Below are 20,023 nucleotides of genomic sequence, written 5' to 3'. Positions count from 1 at the left end.
GGTAGGTTTAGGCTAGATATCAGGAGGCGCTACTTCACGGTCAGGGCGGCTAGGATCTGGAACCAACTTCCAAGAGAAGTGATGCAGGCTCCTACCCTGGGGGTGTTTAAGAGGAGGTTAGATGAACATCTTGCTGGGGTCGTTTGACCCCAGTACTCTTTCCTGCCATGGCAGGGAGTCAGACTAGATGATCTGCTCAGGTCCCTTCCGACCCTAGAAACTATGAAACCAATCAACGTACTGTCCAGACTGAGTGACGTGCAGCACCCATTAACAGAAATAGCCCAAGAGAAGTATAGAGGCCTCCCCCAAGATAGGCCAATCAGCATTTATTTCATTTTGTCGGCATTCAGTATAAGAAAGTTGATGACATTCAAGCCCGGTCATCAATGAGAGACATGTAATACAGATAGGACTGAAAGGTAACCTATAAATATAACCTAAGCGCATGCCACAAATAGAAACCTGAGGTACCACACACCAGTTCATGCCGCACTGTATGTAAATGGCCCTATCATAACAGGTTGCCTATAGCAGATATCAACCCACATCACTGCCATTGTTCACTCCTACAGGTACCAAGCTTTTAGGAAAACATAAAGAAGACTTGGATATGTCACTTTTTTTTCTCTCTCTCTCTCTCTCCCACATTTCCAGTCGTTCACATGTTTGCAACAATAAAAATGGGACACACACACACTAAATTGTATCTACCACAACTAGCATGGATTAGGAAATAAGACATTAGCAGAAATTATAAAAAAAATAGTTGCCACATGTTTAAATATTTGAAGATCAAGGACTTTTTCTAGACAGGGTCTGTGTCCAAAAGAACAAAGCAGAATCAGGCTGATTAGATAACGCTGACCCAAAGTCAGACACAACACACAAATTTGATATCCCATGTCACAGGATCCTTTAAACTTCCCTGAAGCAAACTTAATTAGACCAAATGTAGGCATGGAAACGGCCCTCTTTTGGTCGTCTGGAAAGGGAAACTTAAGAGGGAAAAACAAAAATGTTTTAACTGGAGTTATTTGTGAACTCAGCAAGTCCAGCTTTTCAGCAAGTTATGTATTGCCTCAAGCCTGTTTACTCCTAACGGATAGCAGTTATACACTTCTAGTGTCTCCAGGTATGACTACATCCTTTGACTGAGCTAATATTTAGCTGTTCAATGAAAAGTCCAGTACTCATATATATCACTCTGAAAGTATGAGTGAGCAGAACGCTTTTAATTCAGGGATATGCTAACAAAGGTATCATCATTTCTATGTTCTTGGTAATGACTGTTTTGTCCAGTGGTACTCTAAATAACGGCAATAATGATGCAGTCAGAAATACTTGTTGCTAGGTTCATCAGTTAATCCTTAGTTATGCTCCTTGACAGTGTTTGCAAGACAGTCTTATCATGGTACCAAAGGTTTACCTAGCCCACATAGCAAAATAATACCACCTGCTGATGTGCATAGCTCTTGTAGCCTATAAAGACTCCTGTTAAAATGTCTGCGAATCTCCTTGGCTGCCCTCCGGAGATAACAGGACATTACATTCTCATATTCTTCGCAAATCAAGTTCCTTCCAAACAAGTCTTTTTTTTTAATTTATGAATAAATGTTCCTCAGCTAGGGTGGGCTTTTGATGTAGAAAGTTTCCAGGATTATGTGCATAATTCTAAATGTATACAGAACTCTTTGTGCTCTGCTCAGTACAGTGCAACATTCAGGACTGTCACATGCATGATTCATATAGATTACTTGGAGTGAACCCTAGCATTCATTACAAATGTAATAAATCCCCATTTTGTACTTTGGGGAACTAAGTCATGGAAAATTAAGTTGTAGTTTGGTAAGTATAGATACTTTGGGAAAGCAAAAAAGGTGCTCGGGACCATTCTGTCTATTTAGCCTACCTACCTTGGATAATATCCAGGCAAACTGCTGCTAGGATTCTTGAGAGCAATGGAAAACTAAGTTGTATGTCCAATGGCATTCCTTGGACCAAGTAAGACCAACTAGCTACCTGGAGTCATAGCCATGGCCCTTATACCTGGTATCATGCAAGGTATGCATGGCCTCCTCCTTTCCACTCTCACATACCATTCCCCGTGTATACATGCAGTCTTGAGGGAATGCCATTCCTCAGACACTATGAGCATGTCCAAATAAGCACAGCCATGTGATATGTGGCACTGCAAACACATTTGCAGCACCGCATACCTCAGAGTCCAGTGTTCTCGGAGCTGCAATGGCACGCTGCCTGATCATGCACTGCGCCGGGGGGCTTTTTCCACTTTTTTTTGGTTTTTGACCCCTGGATATCCAGAGGTCAAAAAAGCCCACAGAAAAAAAAAAACAGAGCAACACATGCTTGGCCAGTGCGCACTGCTGAAAAGTGGAGCCAGGTCACAACGAGCTACACTCTGCTGCCAGCCAGGCTCTGCGAGGCAGAAGCACCACAGCTATAGCCCGGGAAGGCTGCCAGGACCCCAGGTAAGGGCCAGTGCTGGCCCCAGCCTTCCCTACCCCACCTGGGGCAACCTGCCAAGCACCAAAGCACACATGACACAGGCGTTCCAGGTGCACCGCCACTACTTGTCCCCAGGGAACCAAATATCCATGCATGACTGGATATACTCTATAGCTCCAAAACCTAACAAACCATGCACATAATGCAAAAGTTATAACTAAGCCTAAAATAGTTAAATGCTTTGCCATAGGTTACATAGTGGGTGTTGTAGCTGCACTGGGATTAAAAAGCTGGCTTTCTGCTATTCTTGTAGCACATCCACTGTACTAATAGCATGCATCTGAGCTGGTTACATTCAGTGTATACTGTACATCTGTCTGACTCTGTTTTTTGGCAAGTACTGGGGGTATCTCACTGAGGTCACAGAACGCAGGAAGGTCGGAACAGTGGGGCGCAGTGTTATTACAGCTCTTACTGTTTGCAGAATGTTTCCCAGCAGTCTTGAGAAGAACTAAATCTTTGTGCTTGTGAAAAATGGCTTTGAACTAGGTAAACTGCTGAGGAATTTGAAATGTCTGTTACTTCACTTGCACGGAGCAGGAAAAATTGGCCTGTTACCAGAAGCCTAAATAGTGAAATCCATTTTTTTAATATTGCAGGGTTCCGTTATGCCAACAAACGGGAGTGTAGGTCAGTGATTCTCAACGAGGGTGTCATGGCACCATGAGGTGCTTTGAAAGCCTTTCAAGGGTGCCGTGGGGTGGCACAGCATGTTAGCACTGCTTGCTATACAGATATTGATTCACAAAATAAACTCAGAGACTGCATCCACATGAGCAGGGGCATGTGTTTGCAGCAGCACAAACAGTAATTTGTGCCACTACTTTGTGCTGCAGTGCACACCCCTACCTAACCATCCGCTTTGCAGCAGGATATATTGTCCCACTACTCCATGTGAAGCTGGGAGGGCTGCCTGGGGCACAGGATGCCTCAGCACAGGGCTAACCAGCAGCCAGGGCCCACACTGAGGTATCCTGTGCTTTATTACTTTTCTTTAGTCAAAATCAAGTGACAACTAAAAGCTGGCATTTTCAGAATGGTACTTTGAACCCAATAAGGGGTCTCTTGCATCTCTCTAGGGGTGTCCTGAAGCTAAGAATGTTGAGAACCACTGACCTAGATGTATGAAACCTGGAAAATGTGCCCTGGGGTCTCTCTTAAATAAATAAATAGACTGAAAGTCTCATATCTTATGTTAAAAGAATTTTTGTTAGCTAATGTTTTCCAGTATAATAAATTGGGTCTTTTGTGTCCACCATTTTAGCTGAAATGCCCATGTAAAAATGAAGACAAACTGATACTTCATTTATTCACTGCAATAAGAAAGGAGTCCAAACTGGTGATCCCAGTTTGGCCAAACATACATTTTTTAGGACAGGAGTGGTGCATAGGAATGGTGGTCTTCCATTTAATTTAAAGGTCTGAGAGTCAGGAAGGATTTTTTTGTTGTTGTTCTTTGATTGGTTTTTGTTTGTCTGTTTGTTTGGAGCTGGACTTTTGTTTCCCTATCCACAGCTATATATTTACCATACCACTATCTGGTTAAAACCAGTCTGTAGGGCTGCGAAATAGAAGACAGATATTACCAGGAAAGGCTGACAGACAGTAAGATTGCTAAGGAAAGGATCAGCTGAATAGCGGAACATCAAGACCATTAAAAAGCCCATTCACACCTGTGGAATAGAGAGTAACAGGACTCATAGAGATGGCAATAAGCCATGAAGTCAATTGATTCAGCACTGCCTGAATAGAAATGTAGCTGCCCCTCCCAGGAAGTCAGTTTTAAAGTTTGGGTGGGAGCAAGAATCAAAGGGGGATGCAGTTGCACCACTGCACCCCCACTCCCACCCCGATCCACCCTTGCTACTACACGCACCACTACTGCTGTAGATTGAGCAAGCTATTCAAAGACTCTAAGCACAATTCCTCAGGCATAATCAGTAGTGTACCAAGGGAAGAGGATCAGGGCAGCACCATCTTTGTGGAGAGAGCATAAAAATAACTGCCAGCACGGCAGCAGCTGAACATACCCCTGTGATTGTAACAGCAACAGCCTGCACTGGCCTTCATGTCCTGACTGTCCAAGGCACAAAACTGCCACTGGTCATAGTCAGTGGGTGCAGTTACATGCATGCAGTTAGCACATAGCAATAAACTCTTGCACAGTTCATGCTGGAGTTTATTGCTCCCAGGTGCAGCGTTTACAAGTGCACCCAGGACCACAGCACATTAAGCTGAGGCAGAGCAGCCATGCCTGGCAGGGGGCTTGGGGGGTCAGCTTGCCAACCTAGGGCTGCTCTGCCCTGGCTCAAAGTACTGCAGAGGGGCTGACTGGGGCAAAAGGGTACTTCAGTCTGGGGCTAGCTGGCAGATAGCCCCTCCTTTGTAGCACCCTAATGCCCCAGCCAGTCCCAGTCAACATCTACACATGAGGTTTGGCACACATAATGACTCTACTGTAGGATAGTACTTGTCCTGGACAGTACTGTCCTACAGTGGAGTTAATTAATTTACAGCTTCCCAATAGGGGCACATGTATAGACAGTGACACTTTACTGTAGGGCTAATTACTGTAGTCAGCTCCAATGCATCCAATGGGAGTTACTCATCTGCAGTGAAAGAAATTAGGATCTCCATATTTCATTTCCTTCAACTGTAAAACTGTGATAATATTCCCTGCCTTACAAGTATACTTTGGGGTTTGATACATTAAAGTTTGCCAAGAGCTGTAAGACATCAGCAGCACTGCAAAATGTTAATACTATTTGTTTATTTTTTATTTTGTAAATTCAGAAGTCAGACATCTGCATGTAAATGGTCCATTACATTTGATCTGACTTGGTTATAACAATGAGAAAGTACAAGTATAAAGATATTTTAAACTCTTCCTCCAATGTTTAGCATTAGGCACAATTATTGGCAAAGAAAACATAATCCCTATCCCTGAGCTGACTGACTTCCAGAGTCAAAAATGTCCAAGAACTCTTCAGGAAAGGCAGTTTATGCCATGTACAGTACAGCTCTTTTGAAAATCCATCTGTATGAGTCACATTGAGAGCTTCTGGTTTCTTAAAGTATCTGAAAACCTGGATTCTATTAGGTGCCTTAGGGGGAGTTGCATGGGGTCTGAGTATTGGAAATCTAGCTATGGGCATTTCTGAAAAGAGCATACATACTTTAAAGAAATGTGCTTATATGGAAACAAGCATCACTTGAGTTTCAGGGAATTTCTAGAGAACGTTGACAATGAAAGAAACAGATGTTAGATGACACGTCTCATTTCAGGTTTGGATGGATGTACTTGATGGACTGGCACAGCCTAGTCAAAAAATCATTTTCATTAAAAAGAGAGAGAAAAAAGCCTTAAAAGAAAAAACTCTGCTTTTAGGAGACACTAGTGCATATAGTTTGAAAGAACCAAAGCCAATTATATTTAAAAGGTCCTTGGGTGTTTCAGCTACTAACGCTAATTAAGATACACAACAAAATCTTAAAAGAACTGTTGTTTCCACAGCAGCAGCCTCCACTTCCAGCAGGCTGGTATTTTTACCAAGTCAGAGATTTTAAAGAAAGAGAGATGTTAGAGTACTGAGTCTGAAATTTTGCATAATACAAGCCATCCAGTAGCTCCTCTACTAAGCTCAAACATTTGTGTTTGACTAAAGCATTCCTGTCCAGAAAACCATCCAGTCTTGACTTGAGGAGGTGATGGGTACATATACACCATGACCCTGGCCATCTCTTTTGAGCATGACCCATCCACCCACTCTCCTTTGCATGTGCCAAATCTAGAATTGTGGTGGGGAAGACACTATGGGGTACCCCTAATGGCCATTCCTTGAGATCAGCATCTAGAGAGTCATGCCCAAAGCAGCCTCAATGCTGCTTTTCTGGGTTTGGCTTCAAGGGGCCGCACGTACACAAGACGCTGACTATGCAGTAGCCTGATACTACTGCGCAATAGTGTCACATGACAACATGAATGACTGGTACCTCCCAAGACTGGTGGAGCACCAGGCCGGCAAGCAGCAAGTGGGCACCGCCCATAGACCAGTGGCAATGGTAAGCAGGGACCACCTGCAGACACTGGCGACAGTGTTGGCGGTGAAAGGGAGGTGGGTGGTGAGCAGCAACCACCCACAGACACCAGCGGTGGCCAATCTCAGGGTGAGCGTGTGCCCCCCCCACGTGTCACCCACACATGGCAACAACCATGACATGATGCTACTGAGCAGTAGTATTAGACTACTACAAAGTCACTGTCACAAAAAAGATGTTTGTTGGTGCTACTGTGCTATAACTCGGGCTACTGTGCAGTCATTTAGTACTTGTATACAGTCAGAGTCTCATGCAGACATGGCCAGGGTGAAGTTACACATTACACTTAGACCATACTAAGGGCACTTAAAACATGAGCACTAAAGCTCATTTACTCCTACTAAGTGCCCTCTGAGCATCTCAAAGTTATACCACTTCAGGCAAGAGTTAGCTCTGGGCCATGCTACCTAGCTCATGTTTGGGTACCTTCAGTCCACTCCAGAAAAATAAAATGACCAATTTGAAGTCCTCCAGCATCCCAGGATGCACTGCTCCCAGCATCTAAAGCAGGAATAGAAACCAGGGTGTCCTAGCTATGTCCCTGCTCACCAGCCATCTAGTTGCACATCAAAGTAGTACAAACAAGAAATGAACCCTTAACATATGACTGTTCACTGTATCTTCTAACCTTAACATCACTTAACATTCCACAGAATTAGTATGGTCTAAGTGTAACATGTACTTCACCCTAACTTTCGATCATTGGCTCCTGTTGTGTTTTACCTTCCTTCCCCCTCTCCCTCTACCAGGCTGTTTATCTATTGGGTGAGGTTGCCCTGGCTTCTCTTCTGAGCTTATGAAGAAACTACTTTAGATTCTTGTTTCCCAGTTTTCTGGCAGAGTTTGCTATTGTTTTTTCCCTAGAGAGTTTAGGAATGAGGAAGGGGCTTAGGAGAACCTGTCCATTTGGTGTATCACATATCACAGGTTGCCAGAGAACCAATGTTAGGATACAAGGGGCATGTCTACATGAGACAAGTTGAGCGCAGTAGACTAATTCTACTGCCCATTAGTGAAGCAGGCAAAACCCATGCTAATGTGCAGTAGAATTAGTCTACCGCACAGTAGCATCACCTAAATGTGCATGCCTGTTATTACAGTTAGCAACTGTTGTAAATGTACAGTAACCACTAAGCATTAATACATGTGTCCAAGTAATCACAATAGGTAAGATTGTATTTGTTATTTAAGGATATTATCTCAACTCATGCAAATCTTCCATTGTCATAATAGGACTTACGTAGGCCTGATATTTCCCCTGAATATGTGTGCAGTGCACCAAGGGCTAAAAGGTAGACATTTTTCAGCCCTATTGCCAAATCCTACTGCAAACTGCAAAACAACCGTAGAATTGCTGGGGAGTTGCTTCTTAGCCTCAGAACTACATAAAACTTAACAATGGCTCGGCACCTGGCATGCTGTGACCTCTCCTCACACCATCCACAATGGTTTCATTGTTACCTTATGCTTCCTGCATCTGTTTCTTGCAGCCATCTGTTGCTTTAATCTTATACTTAGAACGTAAACTCTGGGTTAGGAACTCTCTCGGTTCTGTGTCTGTACACAGCATAGCACAATCTGGCCCTAATCCATGACTGATGTCATATAGCATTTCCATAACACCAGACTAACATAGCTAACTACCTCTCTCTACCAATACTTAATGACAATAAAAGCTGAACCTGCATAATGGTGGATCAATCTTGCCACGGCATCCATGCGTCCACCAATGTATAAGGAGCCCCTGAAGTACTAAATCCTGTGGCATCAAATATTGACTGAGCTATGAGAGAGCCTTCTGTGGCTGAGAAGGAGACCAGTTTTTGCCTAGATGTGATGTGTTAATTGGGATATGTACTTCAGAGAGACATGCTCCAAATCCAACCAAGGAAATGATGCCTCCTGCCCTAGGATCCCAGGCACAAACAGAATACACTCTGCATCTTATCAGCATCTCCTCCTGCCTCAAAAAAGACAAATCAGGAGGACAAGTTTACAACAAAACTATTTGATGCTTGACATGGTGATTTCAAAACCTTAGGAAATTGAAGAACAGAAATCATCCACAGACTAGACTGTGTTATGTATGGTTTAAACAGACACTGTATGGATTCTTATCCTATTACCTGAGTTGGTTTTGGTGACTTCTTTGTTCCTATGAGTTTAATGTTTGCTTGTCTCTCCCAGTACTGCTCTCCTCCTCAATCTCAAAATCACGCATCCTGCCATGCACACGTGGCATGGCAGGCGATATGATTGTTGTGATTGAGGATCCACTGCCATGCTGCCTTTAAATTAAAGTCTGTCAGCAGCCTCAGTTACAAAAATATAGATTAGGTGCAACTGCAATGGAATGAGTGGAGTTATGAGGATAAATGAAATCAGAATTATACCCTGCGTCTCTTCATTCTTCTCCCTCAGTCCCATCCTGTTCCCACAAAGATGCATGACAGGCAATTTTTTTTTTAAATGGGAGAAAGGAAATGAACATTCTATAGTAATTTATCTGAAGACCAGCTTCAGCCCTAATATCACAGTACTGCAGCTGGTTTAAATATTTAGGAAATGTAATAACCAAACCCAGGTGCAAAACACAATATAAAATATACTACAGGGGTTTAAGATTTTAAAGGGCTTAGTAAGAGTTACAGTCAATTGCACTTTTCAACTTGAACTGGAAAACAGTGCTGCCCTTTGGGCTAAAGAAGCGGTTGCCAGTAGCCAATCAAGACCTAATGCTGAAGCTAAAATTGTTAATGCAAACACATCGCTTTAGCCCACCAACAGTTTTTAGTAATGGGTGGAAATGTGGCTCCCTAAATTCCCTATGTAACATTTTCCAGGGAGGCCAAACTAGTTCTGTTCCAAACCTATTTGTGCTCTGAATGCAATTATGTTATGCACCAAGAACATTAGGCCATTTGTATCACTCAATTAGCTCAACATTCTGACACGTCTTTTTATAAACATGATGTTGGCTCATCTCCGGGAACATCTAGTGGGTCATTCCATCTCTGCTCAGGGAGAGAACAATAGAAACACAGAATAATAAAAATTGGAGACGGCTTGGTAAAGCGCTTGCAACGATCCAGATCTCAGTTTTCCTCTCACACTTGTACACCTCCATTATTTCTGATAATATATTCCAATTTAAACCAACGTAGGAGGAGTCGTAGGCCCACTTAAATAAAGTATCAATTCCTAAAAAGCTACTGTAATGTACTAGCTAGTCTTCAAGGGTTACATATTCAATAGCAAGTGATTTGGGAGCTTAAATCCTAGCATTTTGGGCCAAATCTACAATGCTATTCAGACACCCAAGTGCACAGACAAGTGCCTGCAGGGGTTAACAAAAGTTCCTAAACAGGCCTCAAATTCCTATTGAAGTTAATGAAGCAGCTCAGACTTCAATGGTCAGCACAACCCTGTTCAGACCTCTCTGTAGGTATTCAGGCAACTAGCCAGCACCAAGCTGCATATTGCTACAGTCACTTTACTACTGGTACCAGAGGGCATTTATACATGTGCTCTGGGAGGGACAGGGAAGGGCCAGTTTAGTTAGAGTGGCTCCGAGAGCCATTCTGATTAAAGTGCCCAGAGCATCTCATGTATCAGCACCCCTACACTTAAGAATTGTGGCAGGGGCACTTTATCTAAAGCTCATTGAACAAGCTTTAGTTAAAGTGCCTCCACTGCCATTTTTAAGCACGGGGATGCTGTTACACAAGATGCTGGAGTCTGCTGGAGTGCGGTAATTACCACACTCCAGCAGACTCAATTAATTGAGTCTACTCCGACGCTCTGTAATTCCAACACATCAGAACAGTCTCCCTGCTCGTGTATAGTTGCCCAGAGTTAGCAAGATAAAAGTTAGTATGGGCTGGATTGGCTGCAATTGTGCTTCAATACAGACATACCCTCAGTTTAAAAAAAAAGGTGATTTATCTTGGAGATTCATAAATAGCCAGCAGAGACACCATTTCTCTTTTATTCACATACCTGCAGTTTAACACTGTACATTGTCACCATTATAACTTGCCTGTCATAAGACCAAGAAAGCTATTGGATAGGTATGAATGTATAGTTAAGACCACCAATCAACTGAAAAGGACTAGAAAACAGAAAGTGGCTTAGGTCTGTTTGGGAGGAGAGAATCATTGCCAACAAAGACATAGCAAAAGGAATCTGGTTTCATTTTGTAAGTAATTGTTTGCCTTCCACAGTGTGTGATATAGTTATTCAGCTGAAAATCTTAGTGTTGCATGAGCCAATTCTGTAATTCTGTCAGTTTTCAGTAACTGAAGGACAAGACAACATAAATGTCTAGCACTTCTGTTGCCCCAATGTGGCATTGGTATGAAGGTTTTTTCTCCCCAGTAGCTATTATGAATCAAAAATGTTTCCAAAGCAAACTAAACAAAATAACATGTATGAAAACAGTGGAGGCAGCTGAGTTTTCCATTTTTAATCTCTGCCAAAGAATTGGCTCTCAGAGTACTCTGGAGGGTAGGGCTTACTAACAATTCAGCTCTAATTCTTTTGGCTCTCTGTTGCTAGCATCATATTACATACTTTAATATAAAAGAAGCTGTTGTTTTAATTAAACAAGATTCCATCATGTCTTCTTAAAAAGGGAGAGGAAACAAATGCAATTCTCAGGATGCCAAATCTCACAACCTCATCTCATCTCAGCGCAACCCATAAAAATGAAAGACAGAGTACAAAATGCAAAAGAAATCAGGGCTGAAGTCAAATGAGTGCTCTTCACAAAACAAAACAAAAATTGTTTTTTTTTTCCCCATTGCATCAAACCTTTTATAATCATTTATACCAGTGCAGGCTGGGAGTGAAATCCTATCATTCTAATTTCTAGCACTTTACAGACACTTTATGCAAGTGTAAATGACCCAAACAACTATGTATAGTGGGCATATCTACAAAAGACGCTTAATGCGCAGTAGTATGCCAGCAAAAACCATGCTAATACTAAAGGGACTAAAAAAAGTCACTAAAAAAAGTGTACTGGTGCTACAGTAACTATAGTTACTGAACATCTAGTTAGTACTTCTTTAAGCAAGTACTAAACTAAATGCGCAGCAACTTACTGCACATTAATGAGCATGTAGATGTACCCAGTGAAAAGCAACAAAAAGTAAAACTCATGGTATGTTCCATGAAAACCTAGCACCCTTCTGATGAAAATTACCTTGGCTTCTAAATACAAGTTAAAAAAGAAGAAGAGCAATAAAATATACTCTAGAGTTTTATTTAACTGTCTGTCTTTTTACCTCTTCACACTCAGCAGCATATTTGGTGTGTATATCCTGTCCTTGGTGAGTTATTAACTATTTTTTATGCCTCTTTTTTCTGTTTCAGTCTGTCTTAATGAGGGGTGTATATACCACTTCCATAGTCCTCATAAGAGCACAACCAGAAAGCACACCCTACCCCTCTTTTCCTGCCAAACCTGGAAAAGACGTAACAAAGCTGCCCTGACGATGCTTTTCATCACCACTCTTGAGATCTCTGTCTCCAGTATACTTTTGAATGGTGGCAGGAGGCTACTCTCCTGTGGCTGCATTGCCTTGTTTCGAGGTTTGGCACATACATGAATGTGGCATGTTTTTTCAGATGCTTTCTTAGGAATGCCACAGAAGCAGCATAGATGTACCCTAAAGGATACTTAAAAGACTATTCAGCCACAATCAAATGAAGAGGTTTAGCATCACAAATGAGCTATTCCGCTATTTATGTATTTATGGTCTTTGTACAGTAAAATGAAAGATTTCTGTGTTTTGGGGTTATGAACTTTTATACCTAACTGTGCTTTCCGTAACTATCAGCATATGTATTTATATATTTAGCCTTGCAGCCCCTAGACAAAGGAATTCCTCCAGCCACTAGACAAAAGCAAGAAAGATCTTCCCATCAGTCCCACACAGAGCATTGTTCAAGGCAAGCCCCATGCAATGCACAGAGTGCACAGATTCTAGGAGGAGGCAATATCACACACATGCAGGTGATGCAAAGGTACAGTTTCCCAAAGAAAATGAGTAGAAGCCCCTTCTTACCAAGCTGTAATCTTCTTACCACAAATTCTGTACATATCACCAGACTTTTTGCAAGTGAAGTAAATGCTACCCGTAGTAAGAAATCATAAGCTACACTTCACAGACTGATCACACTAAGCCAAGCTTCCATCCCCAAGCCATCTGAGGTGTGTGGGACCAGTCCAAGGCACAGATCTGTGCATGGGGTCATTTCACAGATGAGATCCAGCGCAGGGTCAGTCTGTGGGGACACCCTAGCATGCCAACCCAGCCCCATGTGCCTCTTCCAGCCAAAAACCAGTCCTGGAACCTGTGGCAATTAATGCTGCCTTTCCCCAATTGCTAAATTTCCAGGTCCACGAGGAGGTCCATGAACCAGCTGTGGGCCATATTCGGTCCACGGGCTGGAAATTAAGCACCACTGTACTGGGTGGTCCTTCTTTACTTCACTGACCTCTTTTTATTTTCTATCATTTCTCCAATTTCATGTGTTTCATGATTAGCATTATTATTTATTATTTGTTTTATGTTATTGTTTATTTTAAGGGTGATCTTATTTTACAGCTACCATCACAATTTAAATGAAGATCTATAGTATATGGAATATTTCTTGTACAAAATTACATTTAGAGATTTGTTAATTTAAATAAACATATTTATCAAATATATAATATTGATAATTATATAATATTGATAAATATATAGCTTGGCCCCAATGATAGTTGCACATTTAAGAATTCACAGGAAAATAAACATGCTAGCATCACCCAAGCAAAGCTAATGTCTTTCAATCACTTTTGACTTCACTGTAAACTCCCCAACCCTTAATGAGACATGAAGAATAATTGCACAACTATGGTGTCTTTTTAGGAATGAATGGTTTCTACTGTGGTGATACAGGTTAGATGGGATGAATGGAATGGGAAGGATGGGGTGCTGTCATCGTCTCAGATATTGCTAATGGTGTTAATAGTTGAATACTGCAACAGTCATACTCCACAGATGTCAGGTAGCTCTTCTTCAGAAGATCATTAAACTTGTAGATATGTCTCCATCTTCCTTTAGGATTTATTGAAAGCCCATTGACAGGAACAGAAAGATTTTCATGTACTTGGATCAAGCCCATTGTGTGTGAAACTATTCCCCTCCTTCACCTTCAAATCCTTCCTTAGGCTCATTTTTTCTGTTTCCACCTCAAATTTCCATCAAGAATCTAACAGGTTCTCAGTTTTCCACAAGAGACCATTTGCATGGAAGGATGGTGCTCAATGGGGGAACAGTTAAAAATGCTGGTATTTGAAATGGGGAGAGAAAAAGGGTACGAAACTAAAGGAGAAGGGGTTAAGAACAGATGGGGTTCAGAAGTATGTATGAAGTCTGTTCTGATGATTTCATGATGTCTTCTGAAGAAACCTGACCAGTGCAATTTGTCTTTCTCTGCATAATAGCCAAACTTGACCTGTTTTGATTTTGTTTTCCATTGCAGAAATGCCGAGAAGGATTTTACCACACTACTTCAGGAGAATGCTCCCCTTGTAACTGTAATGGCAACACAAACAAGTGCCTTGATGGATCTGGAATCTGTGTGGTAAGTTGAGTCCAGAGACCCCACATTCCAAACTAGTCCCCTACTTTCATCTATAAATATGTTTTATTTCACCTGTAAACACAGATTATATTTTGAGTGACACAATAGACCTTTAGCTTCATTTCCTTCACATTCAAATGAAACAGTACAGGGGTTGTCAACCGGCTGGATGCAAGGGGTGGGAGGGCAAGGAAGGGAAGCTCACATGCAGTGGCTGCTGCCATTTAGTGTCCAGCCACTTGCCGCCCCACCTCCAGCTCAGTGTCCAGCCATGCTCCACCCCACCACTCAGCATCCGGCCGCATGCCCCACTAGGCTCAGTGTCCACCCACGCTCCACGACCGCCCTTGGCATCCGGCCGTATGCCACCCCCCACCCCTACTCGGCAGCTGGGGGTACACTACTCTGCATCCAGCTGCTGGAGGGCACAATGATGCAAAAATGTTGAAAATCCATGAAATAGTACATGCATGGATGAAATACCCTCAAGGAAAACCAAGGTTACTGTAGGTCACAATGTCGACTCTCCCATCACCATGTCCATGTCCAGATGAGCATGGACATACGGTATGTGGCACCACAGACCTCTCTGTAGTACCACACACTGCACATACAGGCATTCCCCATGCTGCTGCCTTGCAGCTGGGGGGGTAGGGAGGGGGTTGGTCCTGGGAGATCCCAAGGTCAAAAAAACACACCAAAAAATTGGGTGGTGCACATGGTGACAGCATGCACCACCCAAGACCAGAGCCTGGCTGGCCAGAGCCACATCTCAGCTGCCATCCAGGCTCCCAGCTGCAGGAGCACTACAGCTGCAGCTCCCCAAGGTCCCCAGGGCCCCAGCCTCACCTACCACACCCGTGGTAACCTGCCACATGCCAGAGCACATATGGCGTAGGCATTCCCCAGGGACAAGTAGCAATGTACAAGGTGTGCCCCAGGAAACAAACATCCACACTTGTCTGGATGCAGACCATAAGTACTGGATCCCAGTACACCACCATAGCAGTAGGTATAATGTGTTTCCAGGGAGACTTCCTTCTGAATAACATTTAAAGCCAAGGTCATGATGAAGTGCATTCATTAAAGATCCCAGTGTGACAGGGTTGTTCTGTTAACCATAATTTCCCAACCAAATTTGCATGCAGGTAATTCTATACTGTCTACCAAAATTATCTTGGTAGTCTCAAAAAACACCAAATATCCTTCACTACCTACCCTGCAGTGTTCTGTGTTTGTGTGAGTCATTAAACAGTCCTCACATTTCACCTGAAAGGTGAAGCAGATCCTAGAGGGAGAGTTTATGTTAAGTCTGCAAATAGAGAAAGAGCTTTGAGATTCATCATGAAAAGGGCATATAAAAGTGAACTCATTTCATTCTCCTTTTTACTGTACACTGCTGTATATCATACAAACAGCCTGTGACTGTAAGTGACCTCTGAGTGTGTACATACATGTGTTATCTATAGGAGTTCTGCCTCACAATTCACAGCAGCCAGCTTCCTGCTGCAGACTAACGATGATAGAAGGTTGAAATAATATACTGAGGAAAGAATGTGTTTGAATTCCAGGGTAACATTATAGCCTGCCATATGTGCTGTCTCACTCATTATCAGCTAATATGGAATACTGTGGGTTCACATTAGTATGCTATCACTTGAATCTGGGGAATAGAAGTCAGAGCAGTGAAAGCACCATCATACTAACAGACAATCAAAGGAATAAAATTCCCATAGTGCTAACAAAGGTGGTGAAGGGGGCTTTATGCTGTACAATATTAAAAGGTAAAGCTATACAAACAATTTACTGCAGGATAAAAGGGAGCAGGATTTTACTGCATGTTCCATGGTAACTGTCTATGTGTTTGTTTGTACCCAGTGGTAAATATAAGCTAAAACATGACAGTGTACCTCATTTTTACTGAGGGCTAGGTCACCAGCGTATAGTTATGATAGGGACCATTCACAGAACTATTTTCTGTGAAGCAACTTTACACAGTAAAGCCATGTCCCCTTTTCCCTACTAGATAGTATACACAGTACTATCTAGAGCTCCTATGAGTCAGGAAAAAAACTCTCTCCTACTGATTTACTCCGTCCCGTCTGACAGGTGAAGTAACCCCTCTGTGCCTCAGTTGATCTAGCTGCAAAATGGGATAATAAAACTTACCTAGTGTGCAGGGTTGTTGTAGGTCTCAGTTTACACTTGGAAAGTACTATCAGATCACCTAATAAAGGATGCTGCTACGTACCAGTACATTTACAACATTGTAGTTTGTGTCAGATACGTTGTCTATTATTAAACTGCTAACAAAAGCAACATGTGCTCAGTAATGGAAACCATCTATGAAGTTGGCTAAGTGTAGCCAACACTAAGCATGACTATGGAGCACTGGTCCAGAGGCATTGTAATACCAGGCTGGCATGTGGAAAGCCTGGAGCAAGCTTCAACAACCACCTCCAGAACCCAAAATTTTTTTTTTCCTGTTTTTCTTTTTGCACCGGTCCTGGAAGCACTGTGTGAGGGAGCGGGGCCTAGGAGCAGCCGTGAACTCCCTAGCGCCCCCTACCATCACATTAGGGTGGACTCAGCACCCTCAGAATCTCGCCCACCACGACTTTGATGACAAATAAGTTGTATGGGAGGCTGCCTCTGTTCCCCTAGTTGACGGTACCGATGTTCCTGCCCCTACTCCAAAATGGGGTATCTCTATGCACCCCGCCTTAAGGGCTATGCGTGCCTCCAAACCTCCCCCTCAGCATGCCCCAAGCCTCGCAGCTGTTCCAAGGGACGTTGTACGGTCCCTCGCCCCTCTGGTGCCCTCTCTCTCTCTCTCTCTCGAGCACCTGGGCTCCTCGCCCACCTGGCGCCCCCTTGGGCCGGGCTTCTATCTTCCAGCCCGCTCCCTGCGCCCTGGGCCTGTCTCGCCGGCGTCCGACTATCGCTGGCACCCCCTGGGTCTGGCTCGCTACCGCCGCCCTACTACCGGCGCCCTTGGGCCTGGCTCGCTACTGCCACCCTAATACTGGCACCCTTGGGCCTGGCTCGCTACTGCCACCCTAATACCGGCGCCCTTGCCGGCATTCCTCGCCTGCTCGCCCTCTCTCTTTCTCTGCCCCACTCTGGGGCCTTGCCCTCTCTGGGGCCGACACTGTGCGCCTCGCGCTCTTTCTCTGCCCTGCTCTGGGGCCTTGCCCTCTCAGGGGCTGCTACTGCGCTCCGCACGCTAGGGGCACAGGCGACCGCCGCTGTGCCTGTCCCCTTGACCCTTCTCTGGGTCCGGTTACCCCACTGGGCAAAACACTGCCCTTATGGGCTGGGGTCTGCAACCCCGCACACTGCGCCTCCCCGGTGAAATACGGTGCCTCTCTGGCACAGACAATAGTGCCCCACTGGCACTGTGCCCCCTACTGGGCACCTGGAACCCCCAAGCTGTTGGGAAGCCCCGCTGAGGCCTCCTCCGGAGCAAACTGTAACCCGGCTGTAACATAAACCACACAGAATCTCCGTGCTCCAAACATAAACCCAAACCCCCACCAAGGCTCTCAAGCCTACCTTCCTTTAGGGCGATCTTGTCCCCCGCATCATCGTGGCCGGTTAGCGTGGTAAGGCTGCGACTACTAACTCGGGCCACTCCACTCAGCTCAGCTGCAGAGCTCCTGCTCCTGCGGCAGCCAGGAGGGAACTGCTAGGCAGGCTCCGGCCTAAGCTGTTTACAAAGGCCCGGCCCTGCCCCCTTCTGGCCATGTGACCCACCTGGTCACCCTGGTAACCGGCACCTGAGCTGCCTGGGTGATTGGCAGCTCTGCCAATCACCCTCGCAGTCACGGGGCACTTATGTGACTCCGTGACACACTGCAATACCAGGTCAATGTATGGAGTGGATGGAGCAAGCTCCGGTTCCACCACAGAACCAAAAATCGTGATTTGAACCCACTACAATGACAGACTAGTGTATCCCATCAGAATAAGCTATATAATAGTGCCCATTGCCCAACTTTTTTTTAAAGTCATGGTGAGCCACTACATTAAATACATTTTTTACTTCCTCTTCACTCCCACAGTTGAGCTGTGCTTTTTTTCCCATTTCCAATTAGTCCTATTTTTTCATCAGCCTTAAATATGTGGCAAACATCACCAAATAGGGCATCGAGAATCCCTGTAACCCTTGCTGTTGGCCTGTCATATATGATTAATGTGGCCTCACCCTCCGTGAGGTGGAGCCGGACCACGTTGCCCTGTACTTCATCTGCATATACACTTTTGAAGAATCCCAGGACTCATGACACTAAAGCCCAGTTTCAGTCATGAGTGGGGAGCTAATTAGCATATGGATCCTTTTGGGGAGGGGAGGGTATGTGAAGTACACACACCTACTGAGCAGTGCTGAGCTATAGGGTCACCATGGCTTGAAATACTATTGCCTCTGCTGGGACCGAGCCCTATGAACTATACGGTAAATAATGAGTTATTTGGTTTTGAACTTATATCATGCACAGTTTGTACTACATATAAGTAGGTATAAACGTTCTGCTTAAAAGTGTGTGTATGGAGTACCTGTGCTAAAACTTGCAGCAGTTTCAGAAAAGCAAAAATGCATAAATTCTGGATTCACTAAGTCTATGAGTACCCAAATGGCTTTATGCAAATTAATATAGCTGTGTTTATTTCAAAGTCAGTGTTTTCAGATTTGCCCCTCAGTCCCATGTACTCAAGGAGAGCAGGGTCTGACAGTAAGTGGGGGTAAGGGGTTTCAGGAAGAAGAAGTTGAGGGAAGAGAGGGCAAGGGACCCACCTGACCCCCCCTCCCCAGATTTATTTTCCCTGACGTAGCAATGGTAGGGGGACAAATTCAAGGCAAGCCTCCAATAATAGGATTCTATATATGGGAAAATATAACAAATTTATATATTTTCCATATATAGAATCTACTTATGGGGGCCATCCTATATTTGGCATCATCTTATGCTTGAGTAAATACAGTAAGTGGTTTTAGTAGTTGCTGTTTTCTGCAAAAAAGTATGGCAGTCATTGAGGGTGGAAAAGAAATGAATAAGGTTGATTGCTGCTGAAAGTAATCCGGAAACATAGGGTCCAAATTTACTGTGACCTATAGTATTTTTAAAGATAATTAGATTCAACTGGAATGAGCAATTTTACTCAGAGTTAAATCCCAATGTATTCTATCAGTCTGTATCAGTCCTTAGCTCAGCAAAGTAAGCAGATCCTGGAGGAAAGAGGGGAGGACAAAATTAAGTAAATTGGAGAGAAAGGATTTGATGAAAAGAGAGGGCAGATTGGAAGGATTTGGAAGAGGCAAGGAAGAGGAGAACATAAGGCTAGGACAGGAGTCATATGGACTGCAGGGAGTAAGAATGGTTCAGAAAGAAAGAATGATTTAAGTTACAGGCAAGGATTTCTTAGGATGATAAATGGGTCCAATTAAATATATTGCCCTAGGAAATCCTTGAATAATTCCTGGACCATCACAGGTATAATATCACTCTACCACTAACAGGATTTAAGTTAGCAAAAGGTGAAAGAATGAAAGGAATTACTTAGACATTGGTCAGGCCACAGTTGGAGTACTGTGTCCAGTTCTGAGCGCGCTTCAGGAGGGATGTGGACAGCATCAAGAGGGTCCAGAGGAGGGCCACTCGCATGATCAGGGGGCAGCAGGGCAGGCCCTATGAAGAGAGGCTACAGGACCTGAACCTGTTCAGCCTCCACAAAAGAAGGCTGAGGGGATCTGGTGGCC

The 20,023-nt window shown here is 43.8% G+C and overlaps 1 protein-coding gene across 1 annotated transcript in view; it reads left to right on the top strand.

Moving 5' to 3' along the window:
- LAMA4 (laminin subunit alpha 4) overlaps positions 1–20,023 on the top strand; it is a 183,786-nt gene that overhangs the window by 29,376 nt on the left and 134,387 nt on the right. The window contains exon 2 of the mRNA XM_090038231.1: positions 14,164–14,265. Coding sequence (XP_089894357.1) covers positions 14,164–14,265 — 102 coding nt within the window. The remainder of the gene's footprint in view (positions 1–14,163; positions 14,266–20,023) is intronic.

The sequence above is a fragment of the Crocodylus siamensis genome, chromosome 1, assembly GCF_052110815.1.
Source record: "Crocodylus siamensis isolate JL-2025a chromosome 1, ASM5211081v1, whole genome shotgun sequence".
NCBI lineage: Eukaryota > Metazoa > Chordata > Crocodylia > Crocodylidae > Crocodylus > Crocodylus siamensis.
The sequence above is the reverse complement of the archived record's forward strand: the minus strand, read 5'-3'. Positions and strand labels throughout refer to the sequence as shown.